The sequence below is a fragment of the Arctopsyche grandis genome, chromosome 8 (assembly GCF_051622035.1).
Source record: "Arctopsyche grandis isolate Sample6627 chromosome 8, ASM5162203v2, whole genome shotgun sequence".
NCBI classification, from domain to species: Eukaryota; Metazoa; Arthropoda; class Insecta; order Trichoptera; family Hydropsychidae; genus Arctopsyche; species Arctopsyche grandis.
Genome location: NC_135362.1, coordinates 13229320 through 13252755, shown reverse-complemented (window position 1 = coordinate 13252755; position 23436 = coordinate 13229320). Strand labels below are relative to the sequence as shown.

General features: G+C 34.6%; 2 protein-coding genes across 2 annotated transcripts in view; one reads left to right on the top strand and one right to left on the bottom strand.

Annotated features, from left to right (window-relative positions):
• Eip63E (cyclin dependent kinase Eip63E) overlaps positions 1-23410 on the bottom strand; it is a 143088-nt gene extending 119678 nt beyond the window's left edge. Inside the window, exon 1 of the mRNA XM_077436867.1 lies at positions 23135-23410. Within this exon, the coding sequence (XP_077292993.1) occupies positions 23135-23246 (112 nt within the window). The 5' untranslated portion in view covers positions 23247-23410. The remainder of the gene's footprint in view (positions 1-23134) is intronic.
• LOC143916013 (uncharacterized) lies at positions 7050-10507 on the top strand. Its single transcript, XM_077436868.1, has 2 exons — positions 7050-9326; positions 9607-10507. The coding sequence occupies exons 1-2, from the start codon at positions 9209-9211 to the stop codon at positions 9816-9818; spliced, it is 330 nt and encodes a 109-aa protein (XP_077292994.1). The 5' UTR covers positions 7050-9208; the 3' UTR covers positions 9819-10507.
• Positions 23411-23436: the final 26 nt, after the last annotated feature.

Sequence of the window (23436 nt, the reverse complement as noted above, 5' to 3'; positions counted from 1 at the left end):
CATAAAGCAAATTACACTCTAGGGACTTAGAAAGTGCAAAAAGCATTTCTTCGTGTTCTAAATATGAAATCGTATGGGTATTATCTCTCATATCTCTACCCCTCTTCTTTCCTTTTGAGCATGCTTAGGTATAATTCCCTTATCATTGATTCGTTTTGGTCTCCAGCTTCTACATACGTGGTAATACGACATGTCCGTCTTTGTTGAAACAGTTATCCCTAATAATTATGTGCGTGGTAAACATCATCATCTGTTGTACCTCCTACCCGCACATCTCTTTATAGTATGGCTCCTATTCTATGAGCTATCCGAGTTCTCGATGAAATCGCTGCTGCCGTACTTAAATGTGATATTTTCCACCTCAGAAAGCGTAGGTTATTAGAGATTATTTTAACCTTTATCTGGTAGTCTGCGCTCATCGTTATTTTCAAAATTGCATGTGATGCATGAGAGGAATTTCGATCTTCTCTATTCCATTCGGGCTTTGCGGGGACGTTTTATATTTATGGCTGGTTCTCATATGTATATCAGTGCTGCTTGTGGATGCAAGACATTCCCTACTATGTACATACATATTTATTCTGTTTATTTGACATTTTTCTTTTGTTTCTACCATATTTTTCTGCTTTAGGTTTTCCTTTCTATTATGTATTTGTGTTTTTGAATTGTTTTCCTATGTAAACCATTGTGACGCATTAGGTTCTTCCTGTAATGTCACAAAAGTCAAAAAATATACATAAATAAATCGGGTCATTACTAACAGGCTCGTTGTGCACGCCGCACACAATATAATAATAAGAATTGCAAATTTCTTCTGGAAATTATCGAAAATGACCGTTAATCGTCAGCACAGAACATTTTGTTAGGCACCTCGAAACACTTTCCTGGCCAACGAACGCAAGACAACGACACAGCATATACATAAACAAAATGTGGTCACATCAGCAAAACTCCACGCACACATAACAATAACATTCATATCAAATCACCCAACACGGTGAGTAACGAACGCGCGTAGGTGGCACTTACGACGACGATGACTAAGCGACGCAAACTATGGAGAATGAACATGATCTTTTTCCCGAGAAAGACGACACCTTGAAAACGCTCACACACAGAATAGTCACCAGATAGACACAACGAAAAAATCCATAATCCGCAACAAAAAAAAAAAAACCAAACGATAATAAAAAGACCATCAAAGATACTGACGAAAAAAACATTTACATAAACAATACGGCAAAATCGATAAGCATCATTTGTGAAGCGACGAGGTAGCTCGTCGCATGGGGACTATCCCGTCGCGTCGCGTCGCTCCACTCAGCACTCATCCTTTAAAGCTATCGACTCGGCCGATTGAATAAGTAGAAACACGTAACAGTCATAATGGCTTGCGCAAATATTGTACGTTTTCATTTCGTTTTCTACGAAAACTTTTACATCGGTGTGATTTCACCGTTGCAAAATTAACGAGTGATATTTCGCACGTACAGACCGAGTGAGTAACTAACGATGACACTAATTGATTCGATGATTGCACCGTAATAATAATTAAACCCGCTGTGAGTGTGTGTGTGTTCAATCATGACTACGATTTGTGTCGCGAATCCTGCCTCTTTGTATCGCCAATATGGAGGACAATGGCATAATTAACGGGCCCTGCGGATCACAAGCTCAGAGGACTTCAAAGCAAACACCATAATAGTGGTTGTAGAAATATGTTCATAATCTGAAGTCGCGGTGGAATTTGTGATATAATTAAAAATATACATAGAAGTGTACTAATATTTTGAAAGAGAATTTATGAAAGAACTGAATTGAATACAAATTTCATTGGTGTAATTATATTGTCTTGATGTTTACATCTACTAGGTATTGAATGTGCCTTTGAATTGTCATGATAAGAAAATCAATTTAAAATAGATAAATAAATACCGATATATCATCGTTTTATTTTCTAGAAAGACTATTGCTTTTAGAAGTGGTTATCTCACGTTGATTATATTTTTAATATTGAAAAGATATTTTAGAAATGAAAAAAGTTTATATCAAAATCTTTGTCTAATAAAATAAAAAACTATGTATGACTTTGTAACTTTGTATGTATGTAAGGTTTGTTGGGAACATGAAAAAATTTAAAAATTACTATGACGACGATATCGATATCGTTGAATATTATTTTTTCCATTCAAATAAATTTAATAAAAAAACAAATGAATGTTTACTATTTTATTACATACCTCTTCTTACTTCGCCTTACGATTACAATTCAGTAAAAATTTTGGCTCTTATTGTTTTCCCAAGTTTAACCTGTTTATATTACAAACACCGAGCGAAGCCGGGTAAAACCACAAGTATAAAATCAAATCAATGTGTGAATTGATTTAATAGGATAAATATCATCAAAAATATACCGACAATGATGCGAGCGATCTCTCTTCCATACTATTCTTTAATAAAAGAAAAACAATACCAAGCTATCAGCTTTGTAAATGGGGAATATATAATTGAACTTTATTTTAGATAGTAGTTACTGAATTTATTGAACTATAATTCGGCTACTTTACACTTAAAATCAGATACTATTCACATGGTACTTTTATTTCGAATACTTTTAACTTTAAAATATATACTATTCATTTTGTAACAAAGTAACGTTCAGTTTGATGGATAAAAAAAAGGAAGTTATTAACACAAACGTACTTTATTGGAAATATTATACAACCTTGCCAGTAAAAAAACTCCGCATGATTTAGTGATTTTAAAGTGCAAAGTATAAGTTTTTAAGTGTAAATAAATTAATTCCAATGATAATAATTTTTTTAATATGCAATATATTTTTTGAATGTTGCTATAATTTATTTAATGTTGAATACATCTAACAGTTGAATATTTTTTTTTTTGCGTGCGATAGATTTGTTACGAGTGTACATTATTTTAAGTGAATATGGTCAAAATTAATTAGCATCCTTTATAAATAAATCATACTGTAAATCGAACTCATCGCATCAGCTGATCGCAGATCATACGGCAATCAAGAACACTTAAAATCACTTCAACGACCGGATGACTTAGTTCATCGCACGATTGGAAATCAACCGAGCGAAATGAGTCCGATTTAACATAAGATTGCGTCCGGTAACGGTATTGTCATATCGTAAAATCAAAAGCATATCTACAACAAAACTCAACAGGGTTACTAACCCCAACCTATCTATTAGGTACATGAATTCCACTATAAAATTAGTACCTACTGGAAACGGCTCGAACTATTTCAATATCGTACAAAACTCATCAAACGGCACATTTCAAACACGGACGAATACATAATTAAACATGTACAAGTCAATGAAGTTTTTAACGTTTGACGTCACCGACAATCCAACGGTCACCGATGAACAGACAAAACTTCTACGCTACGCGTTTGCGAGCCGAGTAGAGTACTGGCTCGAGTTCGAGCCACGCCTCGCGTTTTTACAATCACAATCGAAACGAAAAAATAAAAATAAAGTAATAATAAAAGGGAAATTCATCAAAACTGACATATCGCCGCACATTTCGCACGACATCACAGTTCAAAGTCACAAACGAACGCTTTCGAAATTTCGCGATCGTATGCAAATCCGCAATCGATTAATAACAATAATAATAATTGAGAGAAAGACGAGGCCTTTTCGATTTGGAGGTTCGGCGAATCGAATCGAAATTTTGAGATTAGTGTGTATGTAAATATATAAATATATATATATATATATATATATATATATATATATGTAGTTTACGTGTACGCATACCGATATAATGAGGTGCAGCCAATATGGGTGAACGAGATGCGAGCGTATGTCACGGACGTCGAGCCGGTGTCGGACCAGCTCGCCGACTGACCGACGACAGTTGTTCAGTTGGTGGGGAGAGTTGCTGCTGCTGCTGATGCTGGTGTTGCTGCTGATCGTGATGATGAAGGTGGTCGCTGCTAGGAAAAGACACCAGTCGGAGGAATACCGCAAGGTCGTTACGCCTACCACAGCTGATCGATCGGATCGGTCGTATCCGATGATTGATGAAATTTGATAGACAAAGCAGAAAGTTTTTAAAGTCTGTGTTATTATTGCAACCAATTTAATTGTCGGTTTGAGCTGCGTTGCGTCACTGGTTGATTCATTTCGCACATTGAATGTACTTTTTAACCCTTTGAATGCTGACCAACGCCGATCGGCGTTTTGCCAACAAGCCCATGAGCCTGAAATACGCCGATAGGCGTTGTATTTTGAGTATGTAAAAAATAAGCAAGAATGCTACCCGCTAAGCCTTTCCAGGTATGAGGTAGCATTGAAAAAAAATGCATTGAACAAGGGTCATGTAATCCGTGTCAATGTTTATAAAGACTGGTTTACACCGGAATTTATAAATTTATAACCAAAGCAAAATTTCTCGATGGAAATCCCTAACTGCTGAGTATTTCAGAGCGTGGCTTGGCATTGAGATTGTGAGCATTACATTTCAACAACAATGAAGAAGATGGAATTAGTTTTGGAAAAATACATTCATTAATAGACTTCTTTGGTTTATTTTATATTGTTGCAAGATATATTAGAGAGTCTATGCACACCTTAACAAAACTCGAAATCCTCGGCGGTAGTTATCTAGGGTTTGTTTCGATTAGCTACAATTTTTATACCTGCTTTCTATTGGAATTCTAAATAATTCAGGTTGGAAATTTCAGTTTAGCCCGGCGCGGCGGGCTAAACTGAAATCAACGGGCACAACACTAGTTGACAATAATGAACCATTTTTTGTGGGCAATTGAAACATGTACGCCGGTCTCTGTTGATAACAATTCATAATAAAATGTCTATTGTAAACTAAGCCTCATCTGTCGACAAATCTCAACTTCTCTACATAAGTATCCCTATGTACTCCAGGAGGTGGGGCTTGCAAAGTGCCACGATGGTACAGATTTGGCGTATCGGAACACTCTCTGTATCTTTACTTTAAGATCTCTCAACTGACTCATACAGACAAATAAATGAAACAATCAAATGATTGAATTCCGAATCGGATACCGCACCACACCATTTATACAGAAGCAACAAACGTAACACCATACATAAGTAAATTTTAACGAACATACCAAGCTCACCTAAACGCAAGCACCCAATTTAAATTCCATCCGAAAACCTTTCGCGAAAGTTTAAAATAATTCATCAGCGTAAATTTAAGCCATAACTGGAATTTATTCGCCGGGAATATCGAATGAGCCCACCTTGAGGTAATCAAGGTCTCGCCAGGTAGGGCCCATCGACGAAGGTCCCTCTCCGCCTTTATCAATTTACAGCAAATAAATAACCGACATCCATCCACTCACCGGATATAAAATATACTGTCGAAACAAATTCCAAACATTTCTCGCGCGTGACTCAAATACTGGCATCATCGTCATCATAAGCCGACGGCATATATGAAATTGAAAATTCATGAACGAAATTATCCGGATTGCTGTGATGGAGCAAAAAAAGAGACTATGTATTGTTGGCGTATTTTTTTTTATTGTATATGTAATGTCATTTAAGAATCACTTCAATTGTCACGGCACAATGCTATACGCGCTATACATATATGTATATTAGATTACGAGATTTAATATCAACATATATAATCACAACGTAGACACAACATTGCAACGGTAAATAAAAAGGTAGTGGAATAATGTATTAATCCTAAATCTATTTCTCACTATATGAGCATATTTTTCATACGCATACAAACATTTTTTTTTTTTTTTTGGTCTGAATGTCGATATCAATAGTAAGTTCGGTGATTATTCCGCAAAAAGCGATCTCGCGCACGTCACTAAAATCTCGATCACGGAACATCTGGCACCCAAATACTCTATCAATCGAAAACTACCCACGCAAAATATTACATTACAATAAATAGACAAACCATAAAATTGATATTAAACCCAAATTGGAATAAAAATGAGTAAGAATTGAAAGGATTCAAAGAATTACAAAAATGAATCTCTCCACATTGGAGATGAGAAGAATGAGAGGCGAATTAATCGAAGTTTACAATATTATAAATAACCACTACAATTGCCCTATGATTAACCTCCTTATGCTTAACAAAAGCACTCATCTGAGATCATATTCTGAGACTACAGAAAGATCTTCACTAAAAACCACTAGAGAAAACCTTTTCCAAGAAAACTTTAGTTCATTGTGAAGTAGCTACAAGTACATGTACGTATGTATATCAATTAGGAAGAATGAAATAGAAATCATTTAACGTCATTGGTCCATTTTCCAATGACAACAATTACAGACGTTGCATCGCATATAGTCAAATAAAGGTTTTACTCCGTTTCATCGACATGAAATATCTCGACCCTCGTTTTATCGACTTTTTTGGCGTATCTCGTCATCGAGTTTATACACATACAAACATGTTTTGACAGTGAAATATTAATTTTAAAAACTAACTATTAAAAATATATAGTAAGAATTGGTTATTTAACTTTTTTTATATTTTAAAAGTGTGCTAATAGCTTAAAAATCTGTGAATAATCACAATAAGTCTCGTATATTTAAGATATTACATAAGTATATGTATACAAAAAAAAACATGTTTGTATACAAACTCCTGTTCAAGCAAACGAAAAGTCGAAAAAACGAGTGTCGAGAAATTTCAAGTGGGTGGAACGGAACGCACCGCCAATTAAACCATTGGACTCTTGATCATTTTTATTTTATCTATATGTACAAAATAACAATAGATGAAGTTTTGTGATCATGCGAAAATTCGAACTTGAGATTTTGAGTGATTCGAACCCAGAATCAATCACTGATTTCATCAGTTTTAATGATCTAGAAAAAATGTATATGTGTGTGTCTATGTATTTTGGGGATTTTTTGAACACCGTTAGTTCTATCGAACTGCAACTTAGTAACGGTTACTGGAATTCTTATCGATACGACGTAATTTTTTTTCAAATTTTTAAGTTGTCCGGAAATGGTACCTCCCCTTATATGTAGGTGTCCTCTTTTTTTTAAGTTTTTGAATTCAATTATCTCCTAAACCGCTAACCGAATCAGACTGATTTTTTTTACATGTAATAGAAAGTATAAATTTTATACCCTAATAATTTTACCTGAACCGGAAGTAGTACTTTTGTCTAGTGTAATTTTCCTTACATTTGCGCTCAATTTCTATCGAAAATGCTCTCATAACCGGTATGTGTGAACGTGTATGTATGTTTAATTATCAAATTTTGTTTTGTGACCTTCTTATATTCTTCAAATACATAGTCATGGGTTGGTCACCCTATTCATGTAGTCACAGTCATGTTAGTCACATGGATAGTCATGGGTTGGTCACATCCGATTTTTTTTTTTAAATAAATAGCTTATCGTGTTGCTTAATTACTCCCTACTGTTTGTACTATGTACTAAAAAAAGATTGCTCCATACTATTACAAAAAAAACTTCCTATTTTGGCGACGACAAAAAGCTTATTAAATTTATAATTGTACATATATGCCAGCTATTAGAAATCCATTGACGTCCCCTGTTATAGTGAGTATCGACAAAAGCAATCATTGCATTTTTTAACAGATCAAATCGGATCAGTCCATAATATTTGCACTCGATATGTCAAAGACGTCTACAATTTTTGCACACTATCTAACGGCAGATCGAAATCGATACATTCAACACTTTACGGAAAAAACGACCAATTTCAATTCCGAAATTAAACACATTTAGGCGTAATAACGAAACAAAGGCGCACCGGTTAAATTTTGCAGAGCTCGAGCGGTTAACCGTACTAAGTTCCAGCAAAGTACTCTTCATAACAGGTAAAGTGATAAATTACCGAGAGGAGCGGTTTAATTTTAGGTACTGAACGCAGATTATAAAGTCGCCGGGCAACGCATTAACGATAGCGAAATGATATTTGCGAGTTTGGGAAACGCCGAGTTTTAACCCCTTCGGCGCCGGTCGCCAAAACTCCGATAATAGTTCCTCCCCCCTCACCCTCTCAATCCGAACAAAATACTAAATAAAAAATACTATTTCAGGGATCAAGTTTAGGCCGTCCGTCGAATAAATCGGCGGGAGAACAATGCGGGCTCTGCATGATGAAGGGGGGGTTGAAACATCTCCGGTAATAACGCCCTATTTATAACTGTCGTAAATCATGAGTCTCGAGGGCGCAAAGGGTAATGCATTCGACTAATGATTTTATTTAACCGGACGGCCGGTGCTTCAAAATATGTATGCACATATTTATAATAAAGCTCTTACAAAAAATTCGACGAACTCAAATATAGAATGGCAGTTTCTCGGAAACCAATCGAGACTAAAGTGACACTTTAGTCTCGATTGAAAGTATCTGAATGCATGTTTCGATGCGGTTAGGCGAAAATATGCTATAATTAAATTTCGGAAAACTACCACATAATATACGCAAAAACTGTAACGAATCGTAAATATTCTACAGAATTAGCTTTTTTAATCAGTCATATCGAATTATGCGATTCGACACATTCGGGCGAATTACCAACAGTACATTATCAAAAGACGATCGTTTAAAAATTAAGTTAAACAAAATAATGCATACACATATAATATTTGAAATTCATTATCATTAATAACAAAGTACCGAATAAAAACAAAACAAAAAACCATTATTACACGTATACATACTAAATAAAGCATATTTTCCTCAAAAAATTTTCATACGCCACTTTTCAATTATTATTACTTCATATAATACATTCAAAATAAGCATCAGGTGAATTTTGTTCCAAAATGATGCTTTCAATTTTAAACATTAATGAAATTTCTTTCACAAAATAATGTATACAGTAACATAGCAATTAGGGTTTTTCAATATCGAATCAGCGGCTATTTAAAATTCCAGTAAATTTTCGTTCCTTGTTATTTCAGAAAATCCCGCATGAAAATATACCGCATATCACAGTATGAAAAGTGAATTAAAATTTAAAATTAGATTTCCGATTTCGCTTTTTTTTTTAATTTATTTTAAACATAATATCATAACGAGATTACCCCAAGGCGAACTTTGTACATGTGTACACAAATTTATAAAATTACAATATCGTAAAGTAGAGCCTATGTAATTGGTGCTCGTGGACCACTTGTATACCTTCACTAATTGCCAGATCGCACCAAAGAGGCCTCGACGAATGAACAAGCTGTATATAACAGCCAATAAGGTCTCGCAACGCTGGGTATACATTTTTGGCGGTTTTATTCCGTGCTTCATTCAGAACGGTGACACGACAACTCGTTCACAGATTTTCCGTAAACCGAGGATGCGCTCTAGGCATTACGTATACGGCCACCTCTTTCTCACCCCGTCTGTTCACCAAGATCTCGTTTACTATGCCATTACGTATGCAGCCATCTCTTTCACAGACCGTCTGTTCACCGATAACATACGGTCTGTGAAAGAGATGGCTGCATACATAATGTCATAGTAATAGAGATCTTGGTGAACAGACGGGGTGAGAAAGAGATGGCCGTATACGTAATGCCTGGAGCGCATCCTCGGTTTACAGAAAATCTGTGAACGAGTTGTCAGGTAACCGAATGAACAAGCTGTATATAACAGCCAATAAGGTCTCGCAACGCTTGGTATACATTTTCGGCGGTTTTATTCCGTGCTTCATTCAGAACTGGCTGGTCGATGGATCCAGAACAATAAACTACCTCCACGACTACTCAATTCCACCCAAACTCGGAAACCCCTCTACACGTCTACATAAAACTGAGACTAAATTTAAAAAATTCTGACAAATGAGGGTGGTGGCCAATTTGGTAGGAACCGTTTGATAAACTCTGATAGGAAACGATTGACTTGGAGCCATATCTGGCCAACTACTGGATCAGAGCTCGAGCATGTGACTAACCCGGACTAATCGAGGGGCCCGTACCCCCGAATCGTACTTGTTATATCATACTTGCTTATTAGTGCTTCCAATCCCGGAACGTTACTTCAGCACCGGAATTACGGTGCTGGGAATTTCCGATCCCGGGATCCCGGTGCTAGCACCGGGATTTCAAATGTATAAGAAAAAAAGTTCAATTGCATGTTTTCATATTTCAAAAATGTTTTTTTTTTGAAATATTTCTTTTTCACTTTTCTGAGAGGAAAAAATCCCGCTTCCTGTTTATTATATTTAGTGATTTTTTTTTTATTTTCATCACATTGATACAACAATTATACTTGAATTTTTACGTCAAGAGCACACATGTTAAAGGGGTCGAAAAAAATAGTGGAAGAAAAAATTGAACAAGAGTACACTGCCACTTCTGGTTGACGGATGCTTACCAACTTTTATACATAACTTGGTAAAATTTCAGTTCAATAAATTAAAGGATTTCTTAGAAAAAAATAAAAAACCTTGATTCTCTAAATTGAAAGTACTACTTTCGGTTTAGGAAAAAATATTGGGGTATAATATTAATAATTTCTATTACAAGTAAGAAATTTCAGTCCGATTTGATGAGTGGTTTGGGGGATAATTTAATTCAAAAACTTAAAAAGAAAGAGGACATATATAAGGGGAGGTACAATTTCCGATCAACTTAAAAAGTTGAAAAAAAATTACGGTGTATCGATAAAAATTTCAGTAACCAATATTAAGTTTCAGTTCGATAGGACAAACAGTGTTCAAAAAATCCCCAATATACACTGACACACAATAAACATACAGACGCTCACACAGAAACACACGCATTTTTTCTAGATCACGAAAACGTGATCAGTGGCCGATTCTGAGTTCGAATCAGTTAAAATATACTTCAAATATCATTGCGATTGAGCATAATATCTGCGATAAAATACAGGCCGTTCATACCATTTCGTGGAAACGGCAAGCCGGCGTCGAAACGGGTGGCAAACAAATGAACTATGACTGTCATTGTTCATCCCACCATTGTTCATTATATAATATTGTTTTATATTTTTTCCATATTATTTTTATAAAAATAATATATTTAAAGAAATTTCTGCCACCACCGTAATCCCGGTATTCAGACTAGTTTCAGCACCGGGATTCACGGTACCAGAAAACACCGGGATCCCGGGATTGGAAGCCTTTTTGCTTATTCAATTATTTTAAAAAATAGCAACCAAAATATACTAGGTATTTTTCTAATAGTTCTGAAATTTTTTTTGCATATTAAAAATATATCTAAAAGATCTTTTTTTTAGTTTTTCACAGGGCCCGGGATTCCTCACGACGGCCCTGCATATTTACATACATACATATATGAATAGTGAATTACTAACTAAGGGTGACTCATCAATGTATGCAGAACTGAGATACGGTGTTTCTACGTATATTCATTTTTTTCTCGTGTTTAGGTCAAATTAAGGAGAGGCTTGTTATTTGAAAAGTCCATTTACCTTTCATTAGTTGTATGGTGGTTTAATAGTTGAAAAAAATATTTTAGTAAAAATACAAAATACTGAAAGAAAAAAAAACCTAGTCAATAGTGATGATTTATTCCGAAATATTCAAAAATTAACCCAATGGAAAAAATATTATATTTTTAAATTTATAAAAAATTGGAGTCGGAGTCGGAGTCGTGTGTTTTAACGACTTCACAGGCCTGCTTTAAACGGTGTATAATACAGAATTTTGCACCGAGCGTACCAGATTACAACACCAGTCTCTAGTGTAATATTCTGGCTGCGCAGCGAAAGCAGCCTCATGCATCTAAAAGCGCACCTTCATTTTTATCACCTGCTAAATTACAAAACGCTTTCATCACACACCCATCCACCTACATACACACACACACACACTATTAAATACATGCATATAAAATCGTAAAATTTTCAGCTACTTGCCACTCCTTTGTATCGCATGTAGTATCCACTACTTCCATGTAGAAATAGCAGTTGCGGTGAGCCCCGAAAACGTCAAACGACGCGTCGGCGTGAAAGGGTTAATTACGCAATAATGCGGTCGAATTCCCGCCATAGTCTGCGAGCGAATCCGACACGTTCCGTAACGTTTGCCCCACTGGCGCTTTTGCGTGGCGACCCTGAAAATTTTCGCTATTCGCCGCGAAATTGCAGATACGAAATATGCGATGCCAAGCGTCGCCCGGTCGAAGATGCGCCTCTGCAGCAGCAGCAGCACAGCCCTAAGCCGCTCTCTATACAAACAATGGCTCGTCTTCAGGTCAAAGAGTCAAAGCGAAACGTAAACATTACTACGGCATATAAATATGTAAAACAAATGCAAATGTTAATTTATTCGTAATACAATTAAAAAAGACAACGGTGCACGAGCCAGCGTCTATTATGTAGTATGCAACTGTAGACTTTGCACCAAAACATTCTAATTTGCAAAAAAATAATATTTAGAAAAAACAGGAATTTAAGTTATTATCGAAAATCGAAATCGAATGAATGAAGTTGAAAATAAACACAAATAATAAAATGCATACTTTGAAAGCATTATATCCAGGGTTGGTTAGGGGGGTTGGGGGGGGATTAAAAAAATATGTATGGCTGCGGCGCATGCTTTATCTTTCATAATTGTTAAATATATCGAAGAGGAATATATCGTTTTCGAAGAACACCCAATCCATACACGGCCCTCTCTCCATCTTATCCTAAACATTTTTCCTTTCTCATCCACTCGTCTCTCTTGTGAGCTTCTCCCATTCCATTCCATTTTACATTCTATCGGGTACCATTCGAGCAATTCTTTCTTCCATTCTTCAAGCTAAGTAGGTAACCCGCCTATTCCAATTTCACTTAACGAGCAACATACCGTAGTGGTTAGCGTGTAATGCTTTCAACGGGGGGGTCATGAGTTCAATCATTGACCCGGTGTTGCTGGCCAGATCTTGGATATATTTGACTCCAGGTCGATCTTTTTGTATTAGAGTTTGCCGATTTATCCGATTTCAATGTTGAAACGGTTATAGTATTTATAAAAATGTTTATAGTATTAATAAAAATAGGTAGTATAGCATTTATAAAAAGGTTTAGAATTGTAAAAACTTATGTAAAAAAGAATGGGTTTACTTGTAATAAAATAAAAATAAAAATCTCTTCACTCTCTCCACTATATCCTCTACCTATTTTACATTTCGCATCCACGTAATCCGCCTCTCATCTCGCATCGTTATACTGAGCATACAGCGTTCCATATTTCTATCTTATTCTTCAACAAAAGGGAAATTTTGGATTTGAAAACGGCGTTAATTCACCGAAATACACTCCATCCTTATTTAATACATTATATTTAATCTCCTTTGCTCTCTACTCTGTATATTATATGTATCTAAAAAAATATCTCCTCAAACCTATCCTTAGTTGGTTTTTTGTCGCCATCCCTATCAGCAAAAAATGATTACAAGAAATTGTCTGAAATCAGTAAATACGATAGATATGCAAAACAACGAAATCCAAAAAGCAGTGCACAAATCATTGAAAAAAATTGTACAATTTTTTTAAAACCTAAATACACATCTGAAATCGAACAAAGAACACTGGTTATGGTATATATGTATGTATGTACATAGTGTCAAAGCTCGCTACTAAAAATTTGTAATAAATAAAATAAATTTAAACACAAGTTGTAAATCAATTAGAAACAAACATTTTCACACACTGTAATAGATTGTGCGGGAAGAACCCCTTCGCAAAATTGTCAACCCTTACGAAAATGATTTATTTTACTGCGTAGGGGTCGCAGATTAATCCAAGCCGATAGCGTAAAATGATACACGGCCAGCGCACAACTAACTGCGATCCCCAAATATTAAAATTTACAATATATAAATAAACACTTCGGCCGCATATAATGATGTCATTTTGCGGTTAAAAAGTGGCTTTAGTCTTTAAAAATATAAAATTGACAAAAAAATACTGTGGGCGTAGTTATCTGTAACTAAATTGGAAATTCCCATCTATTTTAAATAAGGCGATAGAGCAACGAGTTTTTGGGCGGAGCAGAAGCGGAGCCGGAGCACGGAAATTTGTAGTGCTCCACTGTTCCGATATTTTGTTTTTATTAGAATTTCATTCAGAATTTAAAAATGTAATGAATACGTTATTTTTTCAATTAGTTTTTCAATATTTGACGGTTTATTATCCCGGAATCACTTGTCATGTGGTGCATCATGTTTGTATTACATTATTTGTATTTAATATGTTTATATTTTTACAATTTAATATTTTGTTTTATATACTTTTTTCACTTGTTGTTATTCTGTACATATGGATTTGTACATTTTTTCCATCATGATCAAATTATATTCATGATTATTTTCTCTATTCTTGCTACGATGGTATTTTGGGACAACCATGTACGCACCATGTAGTATTTTATTTTTATTTTATTTTATTTATTTTATTTATTTGGAAAATTTACAGTTTACAGTTTATTAGATTGATAGTAAAAAAAATATAATTATGTTAAGTAAACCATTAATAATTTTCACATATAGGTAAAAAAAGAAAAGCTCAAACATTTAAAATAAGAAACAAAAATGATAATAGAGTAAGATAGTTAAAGAAAACAAAAAAAGAAAAAAAATAGAAATAACAGTATAATAAAAATATCAGAATAATAAGAATAATAATATGATAAAAATTATGAAATAATATAAAAAATATAATATATAACAAAAAACAAAAAGACAAAATAAATACATCAAAATAAAAATTCATAATCATAATCATAAACTTTCATTAAAATTAATCATCGAAAAACAAATTTGCAATAATTACTCTAGCTTGTATAGCATTAATATTAAATAAGTCAAACATAGAAATTGTTAAGATTAGTGTGTTGACGGTGGAGCTTGCACGCCAGATGAATGAGCTTCTTCCATAATTAGAAAAAGTATTAGGTATGTAAAGGAGCTCATTACATCTAGTCATTCTATTTGGTACACGCAATGATAGTCTGCTCAATAATTGAGGACAGTCAATCGAGCCGTTAAGGATGTTCAAAATTGTTGAGATGTCAGCTATCTCCCTTCTTTTGACAAGAGGAAGTAGATGCTGACACCTACAAGCATCTTCATAGGAAGTATAGGTTAATCCAAAACGGCTACTGACGTACCTCAGGAATCTCTTCTGAATGCGCTCCAATCTGTCTCTTGCACCAGAGTAATCTGGGTTCCAAACTTGGGATGCAAACTCAACAATACTTCTTACGTATGCACAATATAGTATTTTGTATGATTTTATAGAAGTAAAGCATTTGGAGGACCGGATGACGAACCCGAGGGCCTTCGACGCTCGAGCTACAACATTGTCAATATGTTTACTAAAGGATAGATCAGAGTTTAAAAAGACTCCCAAATCCCTAATTTCCGATACCCTTGTGAGTCTATGTCCGTTAATTGAATGAGGAAAGTCAACTGGACATAGTTTTCTGGTGAAGGTTATGCAGGAGCATTTTGCTACATTAATTTCCAACTTATTTATGCTGCAATAAGCCTCTAGTCTGAACAAATCATCTTGTAGGGCCAAAGCATCATTTCGGTTGTCTATTCTCTTGAAAATCTTCATATCATCAGCAAATAATAGTACATTTGAATTCTGAAAACATTTTTCAATATCGAAGATGAAAATATTGAATAATAGAGGTCCCAAGAGGGAGCCTTGTGGAACACCAGAAGGAATATTCATCCATTTCGATATAAATCCATTTAATGAGACAGCCTGTGATCGACGCGTAATGTATGAGGTGAACCATCTATAGAGATCACCATGAATACCGATCTGTAAAAGTTTTTCAAGGAGAATATCGTGATCAATCTTGTCAAATGCCTTACTATAATCTGTATATATAGTATCAACCTGAGACCGATCGTTCATGGCATTAGTAACGAAATCATTAAATAGTAGTAAATTTGTTGTAACTGAGCGTCCTTTCTGAAAACCATGTTGTTGCATACTAAGAGATTGCGAGATAGCTGGAAAAAGTTGGTCGTACACTAATTTTTCTAATATCTTAGCAAATATACATAGCTTTGATATAGGCCTGTAATTGGAAATTTCGTTTTTTTTTCCTTTCTTATGTACAGGAGATATGAATGCTGATTTCCAGATACAAGGTACAAGGCCCTCACTAATAGATCTTTTATAGATAATGGTTAGTGGTAAAGTTAGGCTTTCAGCACATTTTGAGATAAAAATTGGAGAAATTAAATCTGGGCCTGCTGTTTTATGAATATCAGTTGATTTCAAAATATTTAATACTTTTTCACTTCGAATTTCAATTGATCCAATTTCAGAGGAAGATGTGACAGAACAGACGTTGGTTGGTAAGGGATAAGAGGAAGTCGATTGATTAGAGACCGGTTTAAGGAACGTCGAGTAAAAGAAGGAAGAAAACAAATTACAAATGTCCACCCCCGTATCAGCAGTAATGTCACCATGATACAGAATATGAGGTAGGACGTTGTTTTTGTTCCTTGATTTAATGTAGGACCAGAATGCTTTGGGATTCAAGGAAATGTCGTTTTCTACTAAAGTCATATAATTTTTGAAACATTCTTTCTCTAAAGTTTTTGCCCGATTGCGTAATAGTACAAAGGTATGATGGTCAGCCAGGTTGTTATAATTTTTGAATTTCTTAAAAAATTTGTACTTTTCCTTCAGGACTTTTTTTAGGGGTGCAGTATACCAAGCGGGAAATTTTCTACTTTGAACATGTTTCTGTGGGATATATTTATCCCTTAAATTATATATAAGATTATAAAATGAATTTACAGCATCATCAAGAGAAACAGTATGTAAATAAGACCAAGAAACAGAGTTTAATTCATTTTGAATCTCGTTATAGTTACCAAGATCAAAAAGGAATCTAGTATAAGGTTTAGATTTAAGTGATCGATAAAAAGTTAGATCAGCAGTAATTAACAGAGATTTATGATAAGGATCCTCAGGAACGAGAGGATCTAAACAGGCATCTACTACCAAATGTTCATTTGATAAAACTAGATCAAGAATACGGCCGAATAAGTTAAGTACTCCATTATATTGTTTAAAATTACAAAAATTTAATGCATCAATAAGAGTCATTTCGGTGCTTCTTAACGAATTGATAGGTATAAGTCCTCCTCTGGAGATATCCTGGGACCATTGGATGTTACTTAGATTGAAATCTCCAACAATTAAAAATCTATCATCCGGGTAGTTAGTTGAAATAGTAGACATGTTTTCAAGAAAATTAGTAAGTTGAGTATTAAAAGAATTACCTATGTTCTCAGAACATAAATACAATACACATATATGAAATTTGAGAAGGTTGCGATGATTAGTGGTGCTGCGTAAAGTGAGAGATATCCAGATATCCTCCGCAGAAGAGTGCCACTCTGGACGTGAAACAACTCCAAGTTCACGCTTAGTTGCCACAAGGCAACCACCACCACGTATTTGGTTTAAGCTAACATAATTACGATCTCTTCGCCACACTATATATCTTTCATCAAAGAGTTCCTGATCACTTATAGTGTCCATCAACCAAGTTTCAGTAAGCAAAATAATATCATAATTGGACATGTTTATATTTCGTAAAAAAATATCAGTTTTTGTACGGAGACCACGTACATTTTGATAATATAAATTAATAGAATCCATTAAGTGGTCTCAGAAAAATAATAAAAAGGTACTCACACACATATATATATGTGCATATACAAATGCATATAAACACATACACACATATGTACATACAATTATACACGAAAATACACATGTCAATATGTATGCAAACATAAAAATGAAACGTATTAATAGAGTAGGAAAATAAAGCACATGGAAATAAGGAACATGGAAAGTACACAGAATAAAATATAGCAATGTAATAAAAATAAGATAAATTGTAAAACGTAAATAGAATTGGCAATTGATGAGTACGTAGTGATAGACGTGTAGATATCTAGAAGCATAAATATCAGCAGTTATGTGTATATGAATATAAATATACACATACATACTTGCATCCATAGAAGCGATACGGAATTACCGAGCAAACCATCACTCGTGATACCAATTGAGTTAAAATAAAATTAATAAAGCGAATTATATAGTTTTTTGGCAAGTATTTGTTCATAATATAATAATAAACAATGATTTAGATGACAATTGATGATAGAATTGAAAATAAAGTGCGTTCAGAAATATAAGAAAGAACCAATAATTAATAAAGAAAACAAAAACCATAATATATGGGTAGAATTGATAGAGTGCATAAAGATAGACGTATAAGCCTACATGCGTAGGTAAGCATAGACATATGTATACAAATGAGCATGCATCAATAATTATAAACAAAGATATAGAACTATTGTTCAAATAATAATCATTGATGGTAGTAAATGAATCTGAACATATATTAACAAAGTGAAAAATGGAATTAACCAGTTTATATTCTTTAACAATAATATTAATATTAAGACAATAATCAATAATAGAAGTGAAACTATAGTTATAAATAGAGCAAAAAGTATGGAAGAAATTACAGTAAAAAATGTAATTGCATGTACAAGTATATGTAATTATAAATGAAGATATAGAATCAATTATCAAACAACAATTATTGATGATAGCAATTGAATTGAAATAAGTATAAGCAAAATAAAATATGGAATTAGTTAGTGTATATTCTTTGATAATAATATTTATATTCAAATAATTATTATTAATAAAAGTGAAAATATAGTAAAAAATATGGTGGAAAATACAGTAAAAAATAAAGTAAGAAATGTAGATATAAAATATAGAGAAGAGAATAACAGGATCGGTAAATATAATTGTCACATAAAAGAGAAGGTAAGAAAAATATAAATAAAAAATTAGAATTGATTGCTTATTCATTGAAAAAATATTTATATAATCTTTTTTAGGTCGTCCAAAGTCTTTATGTGTAGAATCTTTGAAGTGGAGTTTTTTCTTAAAAGTATGTTTGAATTTCTTACCCAGACGTATTGAAACCCCTTATCTTTAGCATAGGATTTTGTTTTGGTCAAAAGTTGCTTATTGGCAATGGTTAATTGATCATTTATGTAGATTTTGGTATTATCAACACCAACACCTATATCATTAACTGTGAGATTCTTGTGTTTACGGGTAGTCGCAACAAAGTCTTCTTTAATATATCTATTGATGAAGCTCACTACAAGTAGTTTATCCGAAGTGCGGGTGGGAACTCTAGTGATATAATTAATTTCTGATTTTGGAATATTGCAATTTACAGTTTTGGAGATCGAGTCAAAAATATTAAAGACGTTTTCATTATTTTTACAAGGGATTCCTTTTATTTCAACATTGTTGAGCCTTAATCTCTGTTCATTGCTTGCGATTTTATTTTGTAATACATCAACAATATTCTTAAGTGACTCGATGTCTTTAACTTTATCCTCTACTGCACTTATCCTATTTTCGGCCTCAATAATCTTTGAACTGTTAAATTCACAAGTAGCTTTGAGGTCGCTAATATCAGTTTTTATCGTTTTTATGTCCTCTGCAAGCGACGGCAGGCATGATATGTTACGTTTGATATCCAGGATCTCCGTAAGTAGTGTACCCAATGACGGCGAAGGTGACTCGGTCAAAGACTGAGGACTTTGTGGATTACGGCATCGTGGACACTTCCATGTAGCCCTTTTAGTAGCTCCCAATTTATTGTAGCCGCCTTCAGTAATTTTGGCACAATTAAAATCGTAATGCCTCTTACAATTAGCACATTGAACTCCATTAGAAAATTGCGTTTCACAAGATGCACAACACTGCATGATTGCCAAATTGAATTGAACTAAAGGTTGACAATCTATGAAATTCACTCTGCGAACGAGAATGTATGGACTACCCACTTGAAACTTGAATTTATATTTTTTGAAATTATTATGAATATATTTTATAAGTACGAATTAAAAATAGCACAACAGGAACAAACTTTGATTGACAGATCTTTTTATTTTTTTTATTTTTTTGTGTTTTTTAGACCGTTTAGGTACTTTAATTAAATATTATTTATGGAAGAGCTAATAACGGTGCGAATGCGTCATCGATCGACAACGAACGACGGCGAACTGATGATTTATTATTTATATTATTTGTATTTAATACTAGTGGTTTTACCCGGCTTCGCTCGGTATTTGTAATATAAACCGCTTAAACATGACTAATCTTATAGTTAACATTTTATTAAATTTATTTGAATAGCTTTATTAATATTTTATAAATTTATTTGAATATTCATTTTTTTTTTTATTAAATTGACTGTCACGAGCAAACAAACATATATAGTCTCTTTCGAAAATATATGTATACCAGAATCCGGCGCTCCCCGGGTCCGGAGGTGAATTTATTTGTCGTCATGGAAACTTTCACTTTTTTTCGTTTCCCACCCAACTATAGTTACAAAGTCTCTTTCGAAATTATATATTAGATGTATCTATCTATGTATATATTTTCATGATATATTTTAAAAATTAAATATTTTAATAATAGATAAATTGTTAATAAATAAGCTTTTATAATTTTTTTCACATATCTATATAAAGTTGATAAATAATATGATTCATATTAAAACTATTAGGAGCACGGAGCGGAGTTGGAGCAAGTAATTAGGTGTCGAACGGAGCAACTCAAAAATGTGGTTGCTCCAGATCTCTGATAATATACCTATGTATATTCTCCGGTAGCAAAGAAAGGGACGTATAAAATTAGGATAGTGAATGAGCGCCGTATTCGAATCCAAAATGCCACTTGAAAAAGATCAGTGATCAATTAAACATTGAACACCGAATTCTGCATTAACTCCAATGCACTCAAAGAAGTATGGACAGCTGCATGCTCGGCAGAATACGGAATAAATGGGTGTATGAAAACACCCATTTACACACTGAATCGTACGGCACGGCATTCTTAGATAGACTTCAACTGTGATGGGCGTATCGTCATGTCATTGTTAATTTGTACGATCTTATTATTTCGATAAGTTTCTCCTATATTTCATAAAATATCAGTGTCAAACCTATGTATTTCAATACGAAGATAAAATATCACCAAAAACATTTAAGCGGGTTAGTTTTTGCCTGGATTGACATACCATAGATCAAGCATCAACAAATCTGAGATGCTAGCAATTCATATTTCCGAGAAACGGGGATAGTTTGCCAATTTGGTATAGGCAACATTGAAAACAAATAAATTGGCAAACTCTGAAAAGAAATGATCGTTCTGGAGTTACATATATCCAAGGTCTGGGCAGCAACACCGGGTCAGGAATTGAGCCCATGACCCCTCAGTTGAAAGTATTGCACGAGTTAAGGGCTGAGGACAACCATCTACCATTATACTCATTAATCGTAAATTCATCACTTGTATGACACCATCATTATGACTCCTTCGTTGTCATATGATGTGTAATTAATATTAAGAACAAACGACTAACCAGTAGAGATAAGACAAACCTAATTTTATAAGTATACCATTGAATTATGACACACCTAATTAATGAATAGCACTATTGATGTGTACCACACCCATACACTGACTAACCGAAATTGTACGACACGTGTCTTCAACACATTCATTGTTTAAATAAGAATATATAAACTCGACATTGTTAGAATTTAAGTTAGTCTGTAATCAGCTCTTGTACTGAATAAAATAATAAATTATTATTTTTTATTCCAACCGTTCGTCTGCAATTCTTTATTCACACTAGCCACTGAGCTATGTTAAGCGAAATGGCAATGGGCAGGTTACTTGGCTAGAAGAATGGACGAAATAAGTGCTCGAATGGTACCCAAGAGAATGTAAAATGTAATGCAAAGAAGCTCACAAGAAGAGGATGAAATACTAAACATGTGTGGGATGAGATAGACGAGAGTTGCACAAAAAAAATCAAAACAGACGATTGGAAGCGTGTTGGAGAGGTATTCGTCCATCAAAAAATGGTGAACGGCTGTAGATGATGGTAAATATGTACAATTTGTGAATTGATAAATAAAATGGCTATACAATTTATCGATAAAAATCTTATCGCATTTACAAATTAACCGGAATTATAACCGATATTGGAAATCCCCATTATGATATATTTAACATAAATTTTGAAATTTGATAATAAATAAAAATTAAATTCGCAGAAGAAACAAATCAAAATGTTTGATAAAATCGAAAAAAAAAAACATATGCACAATGCCATAAAATCAAGATTGAACGAAAATTATCATAAGGACGCGCGTGAAATTTACGTATTATATAAAAAGCGTACAGAAAATATACGATAAGACTATACTTTGTTTGAAGAAACATTTTATCGTAATCGGTAATAAAATACCTGTAAAGATTACGACGGTTATAAACGTGAGAGCGTATATGTAGCAAACGAAGTTAATGAAATCACTGGAGCGTTTTATCTGAAAGTGCACAGAAAATAAAAACTAATTAATCTGTAATGGAGAGCCGGGGGATTTCGATAGCTTTGACGTCGAAAATCCCGGCTACGTCCAATCGGCTGTTTTATTTTAAAAATGGTGGAAAATCGAAACGTATAATATCCAAATACAGCATAATAAAAAACAAAAGAATCATCCGCTGAAAAATAAAAGAACATCACGGATTAATTTTAAAAAATCTCATCGACTTTTAGGATCTGAACTGTGTTGATTTATCGACGATTAAAGGGGGATGCAAGTCGGGAAAAGTTTAAAGAGCACTGGCTTAGCTGATGACAGCATCCAGCGGTCCACGGGTGAGTGACCCCCGAACTGATTCGTTGCAACGGATATATTATACTCACATGCACACCGTTCACCCGGAGCCCCACAGGGGGGGCGTAGGCCCGTCTTAAAATTTTTGAAATAAAATAAAAACAATCGAATCGAACATTCAAACAAAAACAAAAGAACGTTGATTTGTTTTTATTAGTCGGATTTGAAGGCGCGTTGTTTATTTTGACAGTTTGATATAGTATAAATAAAAAGTGTCGAATTGACGGAAGGGTGGGCGGGGATCAGATGTGGGGAAAGGGGGCGGTGGCTGTCGAGTGAGGTTATGTGGCCGGGGGAGGGGGGGGGGGCGAGGGGAGAGGGGAGGGGAGGGGGCCCACCTTCGGTCCTGGAGTGGTTGTGCGGCGGCAGAGGCAGAGGCAGCGGCAGCGGCAGTTGCAGGGGCAGAGGGTGCTGCGGGTGCTGGCCGGGGGGCGCGGCGGCACACTGCATGGCGAAAGCGAGCGCGAGCGCAAACGCAAACAAACTGCAAACGCGAACTCAAATGCAAACGCAAACGCGAGCGGGAGCGAGGGATGAAAGTACGAGGCGCACCGCTGCGCGAGCACCCGGCCGCAGCCCACGCGACCACTGCCAAACGCCGCTTCTTCTTCTTCGTTCTTCGCCCCACACAAAGGCTAAC

Bases quoted from the DNA above. Each gene is read 5' to 3' on its own strand.
- LOC143916013 (XM_077436868.1), top strand. From the start codon at position 9,209: ATGAACAAGCTGTATATAACAGCCAATAAGGTCTCGCAACGCTGGGTA. The intron at 9,327-9,606 runs GTAAACCGAGGA...ACGAGTTGTCAG, and splicing joins AACTCGTTCACAGATTTTCC to GTAACCGAATGAACAAGCTG.